At 37.6% G+C, this 19944-nt stretch overlaps 2 protein-coding genes and 1 long non-coding RNA gene across 4 annotated transcripts; all 3 read left to right on the forward strand.

Annotated features, from left to right (window-relative positions):
• Positions 1–1067: 1067 nt before the first annotated feature.
• On the forward strand, positions 1068–2343 carry LOC112566486. Its single transcript, XR_003099603.1, has 4 exons — positions 1068–1225; positions 1514–1648; positions 1761–1926; positions 2214–2343. It is a non-coding gene; the product is annotated as an uncharacterized LOC112566486 (long non-coding RNA).
• Positions 2344–8198: 5855 nt separating this feature from the next.
• On the forward strand, positions 8199–9935 carry LOC112566485. The gene is made up of 4 exons (XM_025242701.1): positions 8199–8342; positions 8567–8699; positions 9334–9499; positions 9812–9935. The coding sequence occupies exons 2-4, from the start codon at positions 8591–8593 to the stop codon at positions 9846–9848; spliced, it is 312 nt and encodes a 103-aa protein (XP_025098486.1). The 5' UTR covers positions 8199–8342; positions 8567–8590; the 3' UTR covers positions 9849–9935.
• A 2799-nt stretch (positions 9936–12734) lies between these two features.
• LOC112566483 lies at positions 12735–18555 on the forward strand. Of its 2 annotated transcripts, XM_025242698.1 has the most exons (4): positions 16278–16419; positions 16689–16820; positions 17193–17358; positions 18435–18555. In XM_025242698.1, the coding sequence occupies exons 2-4, from the start codon at positions 16715–16717 to the stop codon at positions 18487–18489; spliced, it is 327 nt and encodes a 108-aa protein (XP_025098483.1). In that variant the 5' UTR covers positions 16278–16419; positions 16689–16714; the 3' UTR covers positions 18490–18555. The 2 variants fall into 2 exon arrangements, with proteins under 2 accessions (XP_025098482.1, XP_025098483.1); XM_025242697.1 differs by lacking the exons at positions 16278–16419; positions 16689–16820 and adding an exon at positions 12735–12867.
• Positions 18556–19944: the final 1389 nt, after the last annotated feature.

Below are 19944 nucleotides of genomic sequence, written 5' to 3' on the forward strand. Positions count from 1 at the left end.
TTGTGTCAGGCAAAATATTTATTCTACAAGGAAAAAGGCATGGAGTAAATACTATTAAAAAATAGTAGTTCTGTTGCAAAGTTCACAAAATCAAAATCTTTTAGGTGGATTTGTCTGAGATTTGAGAAAAATTAGTGGCTTTAAATTATCCAGTAAATGCGGAGCCAACATGGCGTGCCAGTCATCACTTTTAAATGGTAAAATGAAAGTATCTCTCACATTGGGCGGAATCATTGTTACAAAAATTTACAAAATCAAGACATAAAATGTAAACATTATATCGTAATATCTGCATGCGCAAGCGGATGTCCGTTCTCAAATAACACCATTTTCCTCACCAGTCTTCTTTAATATTTTCTTTCATTTTTATTCCTTCTATTACTAATGCTCAACTCGTTTAAAACTACAACCAGTTGTTTTTCGGGGTTTTATTTTTTTTTTAAATTAAACAATGATTTTATAGACATGCGTTTGCTTATATGTAAAAGATCGCTTTATTGCTTATAGAGTGTTCATTTTTAGTTATTTTTTTTTAAAAAACTATAGTTTTCAAGAATTTCTTAACATGTAAATCTTTAGCAAAAGGAATATCTACCATAATAAATATTATATTATTAAAATACGATCTGTCCCTTAAAATTACAAGGTTACAAAGATCAAAGGTTATAGTGTTTACAAATGGTCTCATAAAATAAAATTACAAAACAACAATTTTATTGAACCTAAATTTTACTATGCCAAAATACTAATGCATGTCTTCTAAAATAACAAAATCCATGACAAGATTTACAAAAAAAACATACCCATACAAACACAGTATTAACATGTTACTATGCCAAGAGGACCATTCCCCCAAAAGTAAAAAAGAGCCATTTTATTAGGTAAAATATTTTGAACAAAGAGTAACACTCAGGTGGCTAAGAATATAACAACAACATAACTTACTTCAGGAAGTGAGTCATAAACCTAAACTTCCCAAATGAATGCGAACAACTAAACGGTTAAAAAAAAAAAACACCTACGACATAAAAGCATAATGTCATCCGCTTAACCAATAAACAGTGAGTCCCAAAAACGACTGGAGGCCACTTCTTATCACTGAAAAAAACATTTTGCTGCTGACCCCGCGTGACTCAACCAGACCGCTGTTCTCATAAACCGCCTTTATATAATCCCCACGGTCTCGCAGAAAAACAGTATTTCAACAGTCACTTAAGACCGTTTGGTGAGTACACAAAATGTCTTTGAATACCACGTCCTTAAAACTCTTTTACAGAGAAAGGACACTGTCATTGTAGGATCAGAATCAAATATTAAACAACTTTAATTCCATTTATTAAAACAATTTTACTGTCTTATCACTGACGCAAAAAAATTGAACATTAACTTGATAATTATTGTATATGATGCAAATTTCTCTCTCTCTCTCATTTTACCCCCTCTCGTCATTCTCACAATTTTTAATGTACTTCTGTAACACACACTTGACCTACCTGTCATTTCATCCCTGCAGTACCAACTTCCGCCAATCTTCACCATGAAGGCTGTCCTGTGTCTCCTGGTTCTCGTGGCCTCTGCCTACGCTGCCCCTAAGGAACTCAGCGAAGCTGAGAAGCGCGTCTTCCTAGATACAGTCTTGGCCTTGATCGTAAGCCTACTTACTTTGATCTCCTTTGAACATACCATTGTCGTTACTTAGGCCCTATTCCAAAACTGTACCAACAACCAAATCCACAATTCGATGTTGTGTAATTTCGTAGATCTCTTTGACCTCACAACCCTGAAATCCACCGTCTGCGGCATCGTGGCTCTGGGCGGAAGTGACGAAGTCGAGACCCAGTGCGAGGGTCTGTGCCACAAGGTGCTGACAGGGGAGACAGTTGCCGAGAACCTTCTACACAGTGGCTGTCCTCTGATCTGTCATTCGTAAGTTAACTCTGTTCTCTTCCTTAAGTTCTCTGCCTTATGATGATGATAATGATGAGGCTTTATTTTTTTTTTATCACCAAGTTGCTGAATGCTGAACTAACAAAGTCAGGTTCAATCGTATTAATACTAGGCCTCCTATGAGCAGTACAGCCTTCCGTTAGAAGTAAGGTTTCTTGCAACAATGTATTCCTGCTTAAAGAAAGAAATATTGGAAATGGAAGAAAGGAGAAACAGTAAAAAGGAGAAAGTAACAAAATAATGACCAGAGTTTCTGTTGTTTGCAGTTTCCAGACTTTGGTTCATCTCGTCCCTTGCAACTAAGTCACCGCAGCCATGGTCGTCTTAATACATCAATGTTAAGAACACAGGATGATAGATCACTTCCAGTGATAATAAAGCCTTCCATACTATATACATACTAGACTTCATTATCTGTTAATTATCTTTGTGTGTGAATTGGGTGTAGTGTGTATTTGCGCGCGCGTGTGTGATGTGTGTATGTGCATAAGTGTGATTGTGTGTGCGCGTGCTTGCACATTCGAGCATGTGCTTCTCTATGTTCACTTTTTAGAGTGTGTGCAGTTCAAAGGTTAGAGAATCCTTTAGCGCGTCCACCTTGTTCCTTGGGAGCAAACAGAAGGTCTCAGGTTCTTCCAAAACTGACAAATAATTGCTGCCACCACACTATTGGTATCAGAAATGCCATAACAAGTTCAAAAAATACAAAGAATTGAGAAGAGGTTGCAGACACAAACTGATACCTGTACACTTAATATTTTAGAATTATTTTATTAAAAATAATGAGATATGCCTAATAATTTTAAAACATGAGTAATCGTTGTTAAAAAAAATAGAAGACACAAAATTAAAAGCAATGCTTTGCTCAAACATTTATGACCTATAACATTACAAACTCTGATAAGGAAAAGAATGTTTTGGGGGTAGCAAAGAACAATGCACCTAAAGATAGCAGTTTATGTATATATAGAGAGAGTTTTCAGATGTACACGTCGGTTCCTAGCGTAGCACAGTATATGTTTGATTTTTTCCATGAACTCTTTGAATTATGATTTTAGTTTTCATCTTTGGGTCTATCAGTTTACTAACTTGCTAACTTATTATTCCTCTTTATCCCCCGCTTGCAATTTTGCTTCTATCATAGAAGACCTCGTGAATTAACATGGATGTCCAAACTTAATCTGCTTATTTTTTTTTAATTTATAACAAAACTGACCATTTTATGAAATAAACATTAAAATTAAAATGCTCTGGTACAACAAAAGATGAGTTAAACATAGTCCATAACATTCCTGTAAGCAATGGGACCATTTATTAAGCATGATTATGAATCCTCAAAAGTATACATCGATTACGTCATCTCTAAATTCTGTCTTCCCTGTTGGTCGAGTAGTACACAGCTGACCTCTATTGCGCATGCGCGGAAAGTGAAAACTTGCACTGTCGGTAAGTACACACTCTTCAGCCCATCAAAGTCAAGAAGAAGGGACTAATCTTGTGAGGGATCAAGTCTAAAGTAATTCTATTATTTTTATTAAATCATCAAGTTGATATCGCTAAGAGAAAGCTTACAAAGATACAAAGATAAAGGCAACTGTTACAGAAAATGGCGGCCCAATATGTTTGCATGTTCCCCTCCTAGAAGCACAATATTGATGACGGATTTCAGAAGCGATTTATAAAGTGCAGTTTCCTTTCATTTGGCGAAGACACACTTTATCAAGTACCCTATTCCATCCCATACACACAGGTATCTTCTGCTGCTCACCAGCATGGAAGTGCAAACTATGCTACTGAGACTCCAAACCAAAATCCTGCTTGAAGAAAAAAAAACATTAATGGGGTTTGAAACATGAGGAAGGAAGACTTAAAGAACTCTCAAAACCTTTTACCTTTTAATGGTACACTCCTCTGAGTTGCTAGTGTTGCTAGTGAAAAAATTCTTTGAACATCTGCAAAAATTATTCCGACCTCCAAGTGGTCAAGGGTGAGGGAAGCCCTTGAATAGAAAATGCTTTCACGAAATGTTAAGGCACTTGTCAAAATTCATGGCAGTTGACAGATTGTTTGAAAAGTAAGGCTTGTACTTGAGGTATTAATACTCACACATCTAAAATGGTGCCCTTCAGAGAAAGTTTTTGTAACATTTCTCAGAATAAGGAAATCATGAGAGTAATCACGGTTCCAACCTTTGTAACAAACACTAATGCCAACTATTAAGATCTAGAAAGAGAAAAGGTCAACGTATTGAAGAATTGTATAATGATTATCAAACGAATCAAGGAGAAACAAAAGCTAATCCATACTCTCCCGATATTCTCTAACTTTATGTTGCATGCGGTTCAACAAACTAATTAGAAGTTGCGACTGAAGCACCATGTTGCCGATTAGTTCTTCATTAAGTGATGTGAACCCGATTTAATATGTACATCAAGAGATGCTAAAATGCATGCTTTTCCCGTTATGTTAAGAAACCAGGAATCACGAGAAAAATAACCGAGACAACAAATGTAACTCCAAAATTATTCAGTAAAAAAAAATTTTTTTAAGTTGTAGATGATTAGAAAGATACCAACGGAATGAGCAAAGATAAGAGAAAAGGGTAAGTATTTTTTCGAAAGATTTAAAGATTATTTTTTATCAGCAAAGAAGAATTCTAACCCTGATGTAAATATTCCTTACAATTGAACAATCTAATTTTTGTAGATATTATAAGGAGGTGCTCCTATAATTTCTCCTATAACTTCGATGTTGTGTAATTTCGTAGATCTCTTTGACCTCACAACCCTGAAATCCACCGTCTGCGGCATCGTGGCTCTGGGCGGAAGTGACGAAGTCGAGACCAAGTGCGAGGGTCTGTGCCACCAGGTGCTGACAGGGGAGACAGTTGCCGAGAACCTTCTGCACAGTGGCTGTCCTCTGATCTGTCATTCGTAAGTTAACTCTGTTCTATTCCTAATTTTCTATTTCCCAACGATGATGATGCTTTACAGGGCTTCTGCTAAGGGTAAATTCTTTGGGGTCCCAGGGACCCCTTCTTCAGATTTTTAAGGGGTCCCTGTTCTTCGTCCAAATTTGAAGGGGACCCCATTGACGAAAATTGAAGAGGTCCTCCGAACTTTTAATGCGTACTGTACGCAATTTTTTGCGTAAGCAGAAGCCCTGGCTTTATTTTTCATCATCAAGTTCCTTCCGTAGCATCTTGCTCTGTGTAATATGTTTATTATACCCGATTTTTGTAACGTCCTGTTATTTGAAAATCTGATGAAAAATGGATTTTTTAAAAAATCTATAACTTTTAAGAATATCTCCCTTATACATAAATACTTTGTTTTTAAAGATTTAAGTGTCTCGGAACTCTGAATTACGCATGATTACATAATGGTCTGCACATTTGATTATGTCGTTGACAATAGACATGCGTGGTAGAAGTGATAGTTCACGTACTTAAAGTTATGTCATCGGGACAGGGGCTTCGTTGAAATTGAGGAAAGTAGATAGAAGCCATTGATTTATGTACAAGTTGCTGAATGCTGAACTAACAAAGTCAGGTTCAATCTAGTAATACTAGGCCTCCTATGAGCAGTACAGCCTTCCGTTAGAAGTAAGGTTTCTTGCAACAATGTATTCCTGCTTAAAGAAGAGAATGTTGGAGATGGGAGAAAGGAAGACAGTAAAAAGGAGAAAATGACACAAAATAATGACCAGAGTTTCTGTCGTTTGCAGTTTCCAGACTTTGGTTCATCTCGTCCCTTGCAACTAAGTCCCGCAGACATGGTCGTCTTAATACATCAATGTTAAGAACACAGGATGATAGATCACTTCCAGTGATAATAAAGCCTTCCATACTATATACATACTAGACTTCATTATCTGTTAATTATCAGTGTGTGTGAATAGGTGTAGTGTGTATTATGCGCGCGTGTGTGATGTGTGTAAGTGCCTAAGTGTGGTGTGTTTGTGTGTGTGCGTGCTTGTACATTCGAACATGTGCTTCTCTATGTTCACTTTTTAGAGTGTGTGCAACTCTAAGGTTAGAGAATCTTTGTGTGTCCACTGTGTTCCTTGGGAGCAAACAGAAATGCTCAGGTTCTTCCAAAACTGAAAAATAATTGCTGCCACCACGCAATGGGTGTTAGAAATGTTATAACAAGTCAACGGGATTAGTACTGTCTTCTAGTAATAAATCCACTCTAGTAATAAATCCACTCTAGTAATAAATCCAAGTTACTAGAAAATGGGTCTATTCTCTTTTTAATACGGAGTCAAGCTGAAAAAAAGAAAATTTTAGTGACATGATTAGTAACTGAATGTTTTTGAGAAAATGTTAATTAAGAATGCCAAGCGTCGAAATATTTCAAGAAGAGAAAATAGTGCAAAATCATTTCAAAACTACAAAAAGTTCAGAATGAAGACTGCAGACACAAATATCGAGTCCAAGGATGAGGAATGTCCGAAATCTGGTTAGCAAAATAGTCACAAAACATTTGCGGCAGCTGTGAAGCAGGATAGGCATTCTCTTTGTCTTTTTGTTATCATAACTTATTATTCCTCTTCATCTTCCGTTCACTATTTTGCTCTCTATCCTAGGAGACCTCATGAACTAACATGGGTGTCCAAACTTAATCTGCAAGGTTTTTTTTTATTTGAAACAAAATTGACCATTCTATGAAATAAACATCAAAATGAAAATGTTTTGCTGCAAGACAAAAGACCGAAAACATAATCCATGATCTTCCTGTAGGCAATGGGATCATTTATTAAACATAGTTTGAATCCCCCAAAGTGTACATCGATTACGTCATCCACAGCTGACCGATAGTGCACATGCAGGGGAAGGGAAAACTTGCACTGTCGGTAAGTACACACTATTCAGCCCATCAAAGTCAAAAGAAGGGACTAATCTTGTGAGGGATCAAGTCTTAAGTAATCTATTATTTTTATTAAATCGTCAAGTTGACATCGCTAAGAGAAAGCCTAACAAAGATACAAAGATAAAGGCAACTGTTACAGAAAATGGCGGCCCAATGTTTGCATGTTCCCCTCCTAGAAGCACAATCTTGATGACGGATTTCAGCAGCGATTTAAAAAGTGCAGTTTCCTGTCATTTGGCGAAGACACAGTTTGTCGAGAACCCCATTCCATCCCATACACACCAGTAGCTTCTGTTGTTCCACAGGCATGGAAGTGTAAACTATACTACTGAGATTCCAAACCAAAATCCTCCTAGAATCAAAAATACATTAATGGGGCTCGAAACATGAGGAAGGAAGACTTAAAGAACTCGCAAAACCTTTAATGTTACACTCCTCTGAGTTTATAGTGAAAGCATTCTTTGAACATCTGAAAAATTAATCGGACATACGAGTGGTCAATGGTGATGGAGCACTTGAATGATGCTAAAATGCGTGTCCCTCACGTTATATATTTAGAAACCAGGAATAACGACAACAGTAACTGCGAAAACAAATGTAAGTTTAAAAAATACCAACAATAAAAACTTTTAAAAAAAAACTGCAGATGATTAGAAAGATACGAGTGGAAGGAGCAAAGATAAGAGCAAAGGTAAGTAATTTATCGAAAGATTTTTTATCAGCAGAGAAAAAGTCATTTTACATGGTACTATACAAAACTAATAGAAATAAAGAACAAAATGGTGAAGAAATTTTAGACCCACAGAAAATTTGTAATGGTGTCTACTAGGATTTATACAAAACTTGAGATAATAATTTAACAAGCTTCCTAAAACGTTTCGAACATTAAGCAACAAACCCTGCAGTTAATTTGCTGTTCTAGAAAAATGATGTATTTCTTCTTTCTGATTCTTGGCATATAACCTTTGTATGGATATATTTCATGTTTTAATTCGTTACCTTTCAACAGTCTATATTTTTTAGCTATCATATAAATTCGATAATTGAAGTTTTACGCCATCGTCAACTGAGGCTATCTCACGGCGATAGCTATAATATAAAGATGTTCCTGTAATTTCAAAATATGAAGAATAACAAATATCGCCAATGATTCCCACATAAAAACTGTACTGTGCCTAAAATGTCCCATAAGAGTACAAACATACTCAACCAAATCCTCCTACAAACGATACAGCGTTCTAGAGGAAGTCAACCATTAAAATGAAACACTCAGAAACATCGGGTTTTTTCCAACGGTAATCGACAGGTTGCACCCATAGTGAAACAGATTGGACGACCGTGGGGCCTGTTCTTATCATTCTGACGTTTTTCTTGCACGATTGGCCAGAACGGTGTGGACTTACCAACCATTGTGTCACCATCGTGACTGCGCCAGACGGCTGTTCTCACATTCATCAACAGTATTTAATCGAGGGCTCTCATCCAAAAACCAGCAGCTGATCAGTCTCTTCAGACCCTCGGGTAAGTTACACGTATGTCTGTGTCCACAAGCTCTTGATCTGATTCTGATTGAAGATTGATTTTACTTTCTATATAACGAGCACATATCATATTCAACAGTAGCCAAGGTTGTCTGATTGGAGTCTCATTTTCTCTCTTTCTCTATTGTCTCTCTCTCTCATAACCACGACCACTGGTTACAATAAGTCATAACACAAGCCCTGCCTGCTATGTCGTCCCTGCAGTGCCAACTTCCGCCAATCTTCACCATGAAGGCTGTCCTGTGTCTCCTGGTTCTCGTGGCCTCTGCCTACGCTGCCCCTAGGGAGCTGAGCGAAGTTGAGAAGCGCGTCTTCCTAGATAGTCTTGGCCTTAGTCGTAAGCTTACTTACTTTGATCTCATCTGAACAGAATTGTCAATATTAAGACCTTTATCTGCATTTGGATGCTGTTTGAGGTTTGTGTTTGCCGACCATGTACACCGCAATTTTCATGTCACTGTTCAGCGCTGCTTTATTATATTAAACACGGTATTAATAATTCATTTTTTTCCTTGATTTCTAATGTGCAGTTAGCTTCAGGTTTTTAGCGACAGCATGCTGTATCTGTGGTCTTTTGTAGTCTGACCAACCGAGGACCAAAGAGTTAATTTAAACACGTTGGAATACTTTGATACTTTTATATCAAAATTTACTTTCTGGTTTTTTTATGACCGAATAAAGTATTGTGTTTTCTTCTGTGATCTGATCAATCAACCAAAACACAAAAGTTGATTTCGATAAGCATGCTAGAAGTAATGTTAATAGATAGTAAATATAATACCTCTATAAATTTTTATCTATCATTATATTTTATAATTTGATTTTACTAGATTGCAAGAGATAAAACATAGATATCGTTTATATATACCTGGAAGAGTGTTCTACAACTCATTTGCTACCTCGTAAGCTGTGACTGTAGGTAATACCTTTTCTTTTATCATCAGTAACTTATTTCTGTTAAAAATTCGTAGATCTCTTCGATCTCACAACCCTGAAGTCCACCTTCTGCGGGGTTGTCGCTCTTGGCGGAAGTGCCGATACCGAGACCCAGTGCGAGGGTCTGTGCCACCAGGTGCTGTCTGGAGAGACAGTCGCCGAGAACCTTCTGCACAGTGGCTGTCCTCTCCTCTGCAACTCGTAAGTTCAAGTTGTTTTATTATATTTCTGTAAATTACCGAGATCAATATATTATTTTTCATGATAATGTATTGGAGTCTTAATCTGTTAAAGAATGTTTCATATATCTATTTTGCATACGTGTGTGCTGGATATTTGTTTTTCAAAATACTGTTTCAATATATTTTGTCACTTAAAGGAAAACGATGGAAAAAAAGAGAAATTGACAGAATAAGCAACAAGAAAGCGGAGAAAAGATAAATGTTGTACTCTAACCTGTAAGTCATGTTCATAAACAAAGCATTTGATTATCAAAGTTTCATCTGCTTGCAGTTTCCAGGCTTTGCTCCACCTCATCCCCTGCAACTAAGCCAACGGTTCAGTTTGAACATTGGACATGTTAGACATAAGATGGCAAATCACTTTTTGAGATAATAAACTTTTCTCAATTATATACCTATTAGAAATCCCCAGCTCATTTGTTGTATGTAGTAATTGTTTTATAATGTGTTTTTTTCTCTGAGTACACATCAATGACCTCAGAGAGCCACTCAACCAGTACAATACATTCGCTTGAACTTAGAGAATCACCAAACATAAGAGGATCCTATACCTCTTATTGAACTGATTCAGAGAGTAACTCAGAGATCTCGTGATCATCACCACCAAGACATCCACAATGTGCTCTTCTCTGTCATGTCTCAAACAGGTTGTCGGCCAAAGGTTTCAATGCCATGTTTATAGACAAACTACAACATTCTTCTGAGTAACACTAGGCAGATCATTCATGCAGATGCCTGAAAGTGAAGGGAGAGGAATCCTATAGCTAGTACTGGTTAGTAAGCAAACATGCACAAACGAGGGTGCACACTGTTAGAATTCTGTCCCTACGTCTATAGAGGAACAGTCAGACGAGTCATCATGGGATATGCCTCGAGATCACGTGAAACACCATCAAAGATCGACCATCCAAACTAGACAGGGTCCAGAGTTTGCACTTTTGGCGATATGCAACCTCCAGAGAGGAGAGGTAGATTCAGGGTCCTCTTCAGGGTGAGAAAATGAAGACGCTGCTTTGAAGATTTTTTATCATCAGAGAAAAAGTCATTTTATTTGGTACTGTACGAAACTAATCGAGATAAAGAACAAAATGTTGAAGAAATTTTAGACCCACAGAAAATTTGTAATGGTGTTAAGGCCTACTGGGAATTATAGGAAGATTGAGATACTAATTTAACCCAAGCTTCCTAAAACGTTTCAAACATTAAGCAATATATCTATATATTGTATGTATATATCTTTCGCCTACTTGTAACTACTGTTGTAACGAGGTGTCACAAATACGAAGAAATAAAAAGATTTTTAATAACGACATGGAATAAAACATCAGCTATACGATTGTAAAAACTAAAAAAATATATTTTTACGTAAATCACGTAAGCAGTTTGTCTGCACATGTATGCAAATGATTTCCTGTCTCCACCTGTTCATGTCTGACCTATGATCATCTTGCCACATATGCATCACATAGGAAATCCCCGAAGGATGCAACTCTATTGTGAGAAATCGACCCATGGTATCTCTCTTTCATTCAATCAAATGATGAATTAAAACTAACAAAAAGTCAACTTGTTTGCTTAAGCATATGATGGATTAATTAAACTTTTTTCAAGACAGACGAAACCCAGAAATGGAAAATTACAAAATACTACAAAAAAACAAAACCCATCGTAAGTTTGTAGTAAGGCCATCGTCGTGGGAAAGTATTCCGGGAAATGCAAGCGGAGATACAAAATGTGGAACAACTCGAGTTTATTAGCAAAGGGGGAAAATATAATTGCAACAATATCCCGTTAAAAATTTCGAGCTAAACTTTATTTGCGAATAAATCTGATTAATGTAGTGGTTAACTGCTATTTTCAAACCGTGCAGTTAATTTGCTGTTCTAGCAAAATACTGTACTTTACTTCGTTCTTGTTCTTTGCATATAAGCTTTGTAGGGATATATTTCATGTTTTAATTCCTTTCATTTGAACAGTCTATTTTTTAGCTATAGGTTCGATAATTGAAGTTTTACGCCATGTCAGCAACTGATGCTATCTCACAGCGATAGCTATAATATAAAGATGCTCCCGTAATTTCAATCAAGAAGAATTGCAAACACCGAAAATGATTCCCAAATAAAAACTGTACTGTGTCTAAAATGTCCCATAAGATTACAAACATACTCAACCAAATCATCCTACAAACAAAACAGCGTTCTAGAGGAAGTCAACCATTAAAATGAAACACTCAGAACATCGGTTTTTTTTCAATGGTTGTCGACAGCTTGAAACCATCTATCTACTCGATAGTGAAGCAGATTGGACGTCCGTGATACCTATTCTTATCATTCTGACATTTTTTCTTGTACGATTGGCCAGAACAGTATAGACTTACTAACCATTATGTCACCTTCGTGACTGCGCCAGACGGCTGTTCTCACATTCACCAGCAGTATTTAACCCAGGGCTCTCATCAAAAAACCAACAACTGACAGTCTCACAGACCCTCGGATACGTTACACGTATGTCTGCGTACACAAGCTCTTGCTCTGATTCGGAGAAGATTAATTTTACTTTTACTTATAGATATATATGTTACGGCCAAAGCCCGAAATCGGCCAAAGTGGGAACTGGCCGGCCAAATCATGAAGAGGCCAGTATTGCATCACATTGACCGGCCAATGTCCGATCTTTTCTAGGTTTCGGGATTCGGCCAGCCAGTTTGCGAAATGGCATGGGGCGATCGGACAAAGTCGGAAGAAAAAGGTCATGAAAGATTTTGGGTGTTTGTATACTATAATGATAATCATATTATATTGATAATTAATTATACTAATCCGCCATCACACCGGTACCAACAGCTGTGCCACCTACCGGAGAGTCTTGTATCAACACATTAAATATTTGCCAGGGATTTCCCGCCAGTTCGCGAACTGGCCGGCCAAAGTAGCATATACACCAAGTACATCGGACATTTGCCACACACCTCGGCCAAAGTGCGAAATGGCCGGCCAATTCGGGAACTGGCCGAACTTCGGGCTTTGGCCGTAACATATATATATATTACTTTTTCTATAACGAGTACATAGTTCTTTAAAAGTAGTCAAAGCTGTCAAATTGTTCTAGGTGTCATTTTCTTTTTTATCTTATACGAACAAACACTGGTTATAATAAACATAACAGAAGCCCTACATGTCATTTCATCCCTGCAGTGCCAACTTCCGCCAAACTTCACCATGAAGGCTGTCCTGTGTCTCCTGGTTCTCGTGGCCTCTGCCTACGCTTCCCCTAAGGAACTGAGCGAAGCTGAGAAGCGCGTCTTCCTAGATAGTCTTGGCCTTAGTCGTAAGATTACTTACTTTGATCTCATCTGAACAGAATTGTCAATATTAAGACCTTTATCTGCATTTGGATGCTGTTTGAGGTTTGTGTTTGCGAACACTGTTTGCCGCAATTTTCATGTCACTGTTCAGCTCTGCTTTATTATAATAAACACGGTATTAATAATTCATTACTTCCCTTGATTTCTAATGTGAAGTTAGTTTCAGGTTTTCAGCAAACAGCATGCTGAATCTTTCATCTTTTGTAGTCTGACCAATCGAGGACCAAAGAGTTAATTGAAGCACGTTGAAATGCTCTGATACTTTTATATCAAAATTTACTCTCAGGTTTTATTACCGAGTAAAGTATTGTGTTTTCTTTTGTGATCTGATCGATCAACTAAAACACAAAAGTCGGATTTCACTAAGCTTGCTAGAAGTGATTTTAATAAATATTAAATATAATACCTCTATAAATATTTATTTATTATTAGATTTATAATCTGATTTTACTAGATTGCAAGAGATAAAACACAGATATCGTTTATATATACCTGGAAAAAGCCACAGTGTTCTACAACTCATTTGCTACCTCGTAAGCTGTGACTGTATGTAATACCTTTTCTTTTAGCCTCAGTAACTTATTTCTGTTATAAATTCGTAGATCTGTTCGATCTCACAACCCTGAAGTCCACCTTCTGCGGAATTGTCGCTCTTGGCGGAAGTACCGAACCCGAGCCCATATGTGAGATTCTGTGCCACCAGGTGCTGTCTGGAGAGACAGTCGCCGAGAACCTTCTGATCAGTGGCTGTCCTCTCCTCTGCATTTCGTAAGTTCAAGTTGTTTTATTACATTTCTGTAAATTACCGAGATCAGTAAAATTATTTTTCATAATAATGTATTGGAGTCTTAATCTGTTAAAGAGTGTTTCATATATCTATTTTACATACTACTGTATGCTGTATATTTTGTTTTTAAAACAGCTTTTAATCTATACAGCTGAACCAAAATATTGTTGCAAAATATTGTGTCACTTAGGAAAACGATGGATAAAAGAGAAATTGACAGAGAATAAGCAATAAGAAAGCGGAGAAACGATAAATGTTGTACTCTAACCTGGAAGTCATGTGCATAAACAAAGCATTTGATTATCAAAGTTTCATCTTCTTGCAGCTTCCCGACTTTGCTCCACCTCATCCCCTGCTAATAAGCCAACGGTTCAGTCTGAACATTGGACATGTTAGACATAAGATGGCAAATCACTTTTTGAGATAATAAACTTTTCTCAATGATTTCAATTTCAATTTCAATTTCAATTTAACTTTATTATCTCACGCGGAGAAATTACAAGACGTGGTAAAACAACTGGCTTATAATAAAAACTTATAATAAAAACTTAATAACAACTAAATTCCACTCAAACTATCATCTCACACAAACACCTACAGTCCATGTAAATAACCCAACTAAATAAGAAACATCACTAAAACTCTATTCACAAAAACACACACCCACACCACACCCACACACTCACAAATCCTTACAACACTTGTTCAGTAAGACAACAGACTTGTTTATAAGTTGGAGGTTGCATATCGCCAAAAGTGCAAACTCTGGACCCTGTCTAATTTGGATGGTCGATCTTTGATGGTGTTTCACGTGATCTCGAGGCCTATCCCAGTTGATTTGTTAGTGACAGTGAGTTCTAAAAGTTCTCTTACGGATTTGCTTTTACTTACAGTGTAGCAAGCTGAGTCAAACAAATAAAAAAAAAGTTGGAAAGATAGTAAATTTTTCTAGCTTAACATTATCAAAAAATGAAATTTCGTTTTAGAACGTTCCTTTACATGAGTACTATAACCTGTAAACCGAAAGGAAACATTAAATATGAGCTGAACAAGAAAAGACATACGCTTGAATAAGTCTGAGCTCAGTTTGTGATGCAAGTTAGGTTAACCTTAAACTTTTCCTACCGTGCACAGACCAGATGATCTGGAGAAAGTGGTCAACTGTCGATTCCGACTGGGGCTTGATTATACAGTGACCTGACGTAGTCTCACTCAGATATCATTAAAACATCCATATTTATGTGGCCCATCCTATGAGGTCTCCAAGAGTCAAGAACAAAAAAGCTTATTTAATTTAATAATATAAAGATGAGAACTAGGACTCGATTTCTCACTTTCCCTTTTACACCCCTACGACAAAGAATCATGGTTACATTCCTTATAACCGTCAGGTTTCTCCGCCGTTTCTAGTATATATTGTGAAAAATTTATGTAAGAATATTAACAATGCAGCTGTGTAGCTTTTTTTGTTTTAATTTTCACTTAGCTTATTCGATGGAGTGTTACAGCAGAAGCAGAACTCTAGGATCAGACAGCTTTCACATTCTATATATATAATTATAAACAAACCACAGTAATTATTACCACAAAGTATATGTTTGTATATATCCTCTGACAAAGTTTATGAAACAATTTTATATTAATAAATTTAAAATTTTCGATTTTGTATGATCATGATAGCTGCTTATTTAGGTAACCTGAGGCATTTTTATTTCAAACATACCGGAATGTGACATTAATCCCACTTTGGTCCCATCAATCATTTTCACACTTGTAGGCTACAGCACACATGATGCATTTACTCTTGAAAAAATGTGATTAAGTGAAGGATTTGAATTTTGTTAGAAGGCTACTGCTCTTGTTGAAGCTCGCTCGCTTATTGAATAAAAAATTTCTTATCTATCCTACAAAATTCAGGTTTGTTTTCTTGTACCAGTGAGCCACAGAGAAAAAGTGACATAAATATTAAATATTCTCTCTCTATATATATTTTACTTTCTCGTAATTTTTATGTTTCATTAAATTTTATTTCATCTATCCTATTCCTAACGTGTATAAAAGGAATATGTAAAAAAATAGGTACTGACTTCATGTCTGTGTGTGCGTATGTTAATATGTTCGTGCGTATATTTACAGCATCAGACATGCGTTTCCTTCTTCGCTTCCTGTATATCGTTCGGTAATCCCCTCTGGACACATTCAACAATTATCAAGCTACACATTGGATTACATAGAACAGTAGATGTCTAGCCTATAAGGACTTTAAGCCTTTTGAAAAAAAAAATTATACAATTAGGATACAAGGACCTTTCCAAAAACCTGACCTATGATTACAGGGTTTGGCCTCATTCAGCCTCATAAGATGCGACGAGGAAAGCTCTTTGCCTAAAACTTGAGAGAGATGTGGGTAGTTTAATACAAGAAAATGTCGTTAAATAGACATCAGAAGTTTTTTTTATCAAAAACAGCCACCAACTACCCATTACACTAAATACTGGAGTATATTTAGATCAACCTCTCGTCATCTCTTCAAAGCACACCTCACTGGATGTCCAGAAGAAGGACGTTCCTTATCGACAGGTAATTTAGGATGGGGTGGAACGGTGCTTGTATTATGATTACGTCATACATCGTGACTGAAACAGATCGGTGTTTCACACACCCAGGCACTATATAATCCCAGCTTCTAGTCGGAGACATCAATTGACCATTCTCTGCAGACTGTCAGGTGAGTGAAGCGTACGACTTCTGTGAGTTCGAAAATTGTTTTCACCCGCCCTCGTTTTCTCTCTCTCTCTTAGCACACACACACACACATACATATACACACACAAAGGCGCAAATACACCTACTTGTTCAGCTCACTTCTCTCCTAAAAGATGCTTAATTGTTCGTTACCACTATAGTGCGCTTTTGTTCTGAAAGACAAGCATGTTTCAATCATTATAACGTCTATATCTCTGTACCTCAAGCCTGACCTAGAATTTCTTTCTTCAGGCCCCCAACCTCTGCCAAACTTCACCATGAAGGTTCTGTGTCTCCTGGTTCTCGTGACTGCTGCCTACGCTGCCCCTAGGGAATTAGCCGACTTCCAGAAGCGCGTCTTCTTGGACAGCCTGGGCCTTAGCCGTAAGACAATCATCTTGTTCTGAAAGGCCTGCAGAATTTTCTTTAAAATGGAGATCACTCTAAATTTCTGAACCACAATTCAAAATCTTAAACAGTATTAAAAACTCTGTTGATTGACTTGACAGATAAAGTATATGAACGTTGAGGAATTTTAACAGCCTAGTTCTTACTGTGCTGTTTTCCAAGATGTGTGCAGAAAAATGCAATGGAGCTGTGTTTTTATATATAAATAGTTTATAGCATGTATACCCTGTGACTAAAAACACAGAATATAGAATCTTTGTGTTTAAAAGGAGTTGCTTTCATAGAGCTTTTACTCAAGTTATAGCCAGCTAGCTACTACAGCACACTGTTGACTGTATCCATCCCTAGATCTCTTTAACCTCGACACCCTGACATCAACCGTCTGCGGAATCGTGGCTCTGGGTGGAAGTTCCGACACCGAGACCCAGTGCGAGGGTCTGTGCCACCAGGTGCTGTCAGGTGAAACAGTTGCTGAGAACCTTCTACACAGCGGGTGTCCTCTCCTCTGTAACTCGTAAGTAAACGCACTTTTTTTTTACTTTTGACGACGCTTGTTCAGAATTTGGCTCATTTGCGTAGGATTATTTGTTTAAAATCTGCTCTCTCTTTCTCTCAAACAATACCAAAACTTTTATGTGTGTCTATATATATATATGAAGCCGTTCTTTGCCTTTTAGAGATATCTTTTAATATTTTTTTCAGAACTTGATATCTGCTCACATACATGGGATTACTTATCTACACTTTTTTGTAGGACAAAATAACTTTACAGCGGGTTCATTAAATGGGTTAATAGATTGTTGTGCCGATGCTCGAGTGGCACATAACTTGTTCTCCAAGAAAGTTACTAACATAAATGCTCAAATCGAAACAAGGGTTCTGGTAGGAACTGCGAACGGTTAAAATTTCTACAATTACCTGCAACATCCCGGGTACCGACGTGGTCCAATGGAACGGAGCTACCCTTGCTGAGCTATGTTCGCAGAGAGAAATTAGATTCTGTGAAGTAACCCTTTCTTCCGAAATTGGCTTTCTGCCTTGTTTCTAATACTAAGAACGATAAAGACTAAAGGAGTAATCCCCCACAACACATCCTCCTATGAACATGGCATCGTTTAATCGAAAACCTTCTACAATGGTCCTACTAGAATTTGTTACCATAAACTCAAAACAGAAGAAGAATCTGTTCTAACATTTGAAGAAGCATTGACCAAAGACTGGAAAAGAGGAATAACCTTCACTGACGACCAATTCTCTCATCGTAAGAAGCCCAAAAAAGTCCCTGTAGTGTAAGTTTAGCTCTCATGAGCCCGAAATGTGTTCTAGGGTGTTGTGTTACAGAAACTGGAGTCTTTTGGAAGGTTCACTACTTTCAGAAGGCTCACTACATATTTGATAATCAGAAGAAAAAATCAAATACTATTATTAAGACACATGATTCGACAAGGGGAAGTTAGAAAGAGATAGAGATAGTGACAGTAGAGGCAAAGCATTCGGGAGAAAATGATAGACATTTTATTACAAACTAATGAAATGTGCATAAGAAAAGCACTTAATAAGACATGTAATCAAACTGTTATTTGTTTGCAGATTCCAGTATCTGCTCCACCTCGTCCCGTTTTGTCCCACAGCTGCATCCAGCTGAACACGTTCCAACAACCAATATGATATAAAGATCAGTTCATATGATAATAAAATCTTCTAAAATATATTTCAAGTCCTTCAGTCATGGCTTGTGTCTGCACGTTCAGGTCTCCACACGTGTGCTTGCTTGTGTAAGAATCCGTTATCTGGTTATTTTTAGTACATAAAGTGTTGTTTACTGGGGGTCTGGTGTGGAGCACGCATGTGACTTGATAATTGAATACTTGTGAGCAGGAATTGAAAGTGAAAAAAATTACAAGCTATGAAATCAGTACAATATCAAAGCCTTACAATGCGAATCAAATACTGTTTTGACATGCCAAGCACAGATATGAATTTACATCTGAAGATTATACTTTGTGAACAAATAAGATAGCATGACATATTTCCTGCTATTCGAAAGTATGAAAGCAAAATGAAAGAATTGTTTACGATACCATAGTTGGACTGTGTGTCGCAGTATTACTGGTTTTTAAGCCAGAACGGGAACACTGTGACACTGCATTTGGATGATTACAGAAACAAACCAAAAGAAAGAATAATCAGGAATATCCTATATATATACACCCTACCCCTCTTCTTCTCTTACTTTTTCTTCCACACTCGCTCTCTATCACAGACACACTGCCTCACAGACTGCAAGTACACATTCAGATATTACTGGTCCTGACATGAGCTATGGCAGAGTTCAGGAAGGTTATCGTCTCGTCAAAGAAATTGTTTCTCACTGGGAAAGTCTGACCTGAACGAGAACTGACCCCAGAGGGCTTGAGACAGAACAGGTCATTGGCCGGGTGAAATGCATTCGCCACAATCTTGCACGCCCTGCACAGACTGCACTGGAAGTATAGGTCATAGACAATAAGTCTGATAGCTGCACGCACCACCCCGTCGAGTATGACTTTCTGTTTTTTGGGTGGTACTGCCGTAACAGACAGATAGGTCAGTTCACTTCCGACCACCGCCCAATAATAGACTCACCAGATTTCATCAGGAATTGTAGTCTAAAAAGAATGGGCGATTCAAGGTGCTTGAGGATGAAGTGAAGCGCCAGAGAAACAACATCATTCATTGACTGACTGGACCGATAGGCAAATTGAAGAAGGTCCAGTTTAAGAAAGGGGGCTAATAGTGATAATACAGGGGCGGTGGCTGTCATTGGTGGGGTGTTGTCTTGGTCAAATCCACCGTAAAACTCGTTCAGCCTATCAGGGAGTGCAGCGTATTGAATGGCATTGTCTTTGTGTTGACGGAGTTGAGACGAGTTGAAATTCCACTTGAATTCTGCAAGTGGCGGTGAACTACGGCTTGTCGTAATGCGGCGTAATGCAGCGTAAAGGAATGTCCAATTCTTCGTCATGTAGGAAGTGACGACATCTCCTGCTCATGAATGTCGGCTCAGGGGGCTGTCATTGAGACCCAGTCAGTGCAGGCAAGACAGTCTTGCCGCCTGGTT

Source organism: Pomacea canaliculata, linkage group LG6 (genome assembly GCF_003073045.1).
Source record: "Pomacea canaliculata isolate SZHN2017 linkage group LG6, ASM307304v1, whole genome shotgun sequence".
In the NCBI taxonomy this organism is placed as follows: Eukaryota; Metazoa; Mollusca; class Gastropoda; order Architaenioglossa; family Ampullariidae; genus Pomacea; species Pomacea canaliculata.

Coding starts and splice junctions, on each gene's coding strand:
- LOC112566483 (XM_025242697.1), top strand. CDS start 12,759: ATGAAGGCTGTCCTGTGTCTCCTGGTTCTCGTGGCCTCTGCCTACGCT. Junction 12,868..17,192: donor AGATAGTCTTGGCCTTAGTC/GTAAGATTACTT, acceptor ATCCATCCCTAG/ATCTCTTTAACCTCGACACC. Junction 17,359..18,434: donor TGTCCTCTCCTCTGTAACTC/GTAAGTAAACGC, acceptor ATTTGTTTGCAG/ATTCCAGTATCTGCTCCACC.
- LOC112566485 (XM_025242701.1), top strand. CDS start 8,591: ATGAAGGCTGTCCTGTGTCTCCTGGTTCTCGTGGCCTCTGCCTACGCT. Junction 8,700..9,333: donor AGATAGTCTTGGCCTTAGTC/GTAAGCTTACTT, acceptor AAAAATTCGTAG/ATCTCTTCGATCTCACAACC. Junction 9,500..9,811: donor TGTCCTCTCCTCTGCAACTC/GTAAGTTCAAGT, acceptor ATCTGCTTGCAG/TTTCCAGGCTTTGCTCCACC.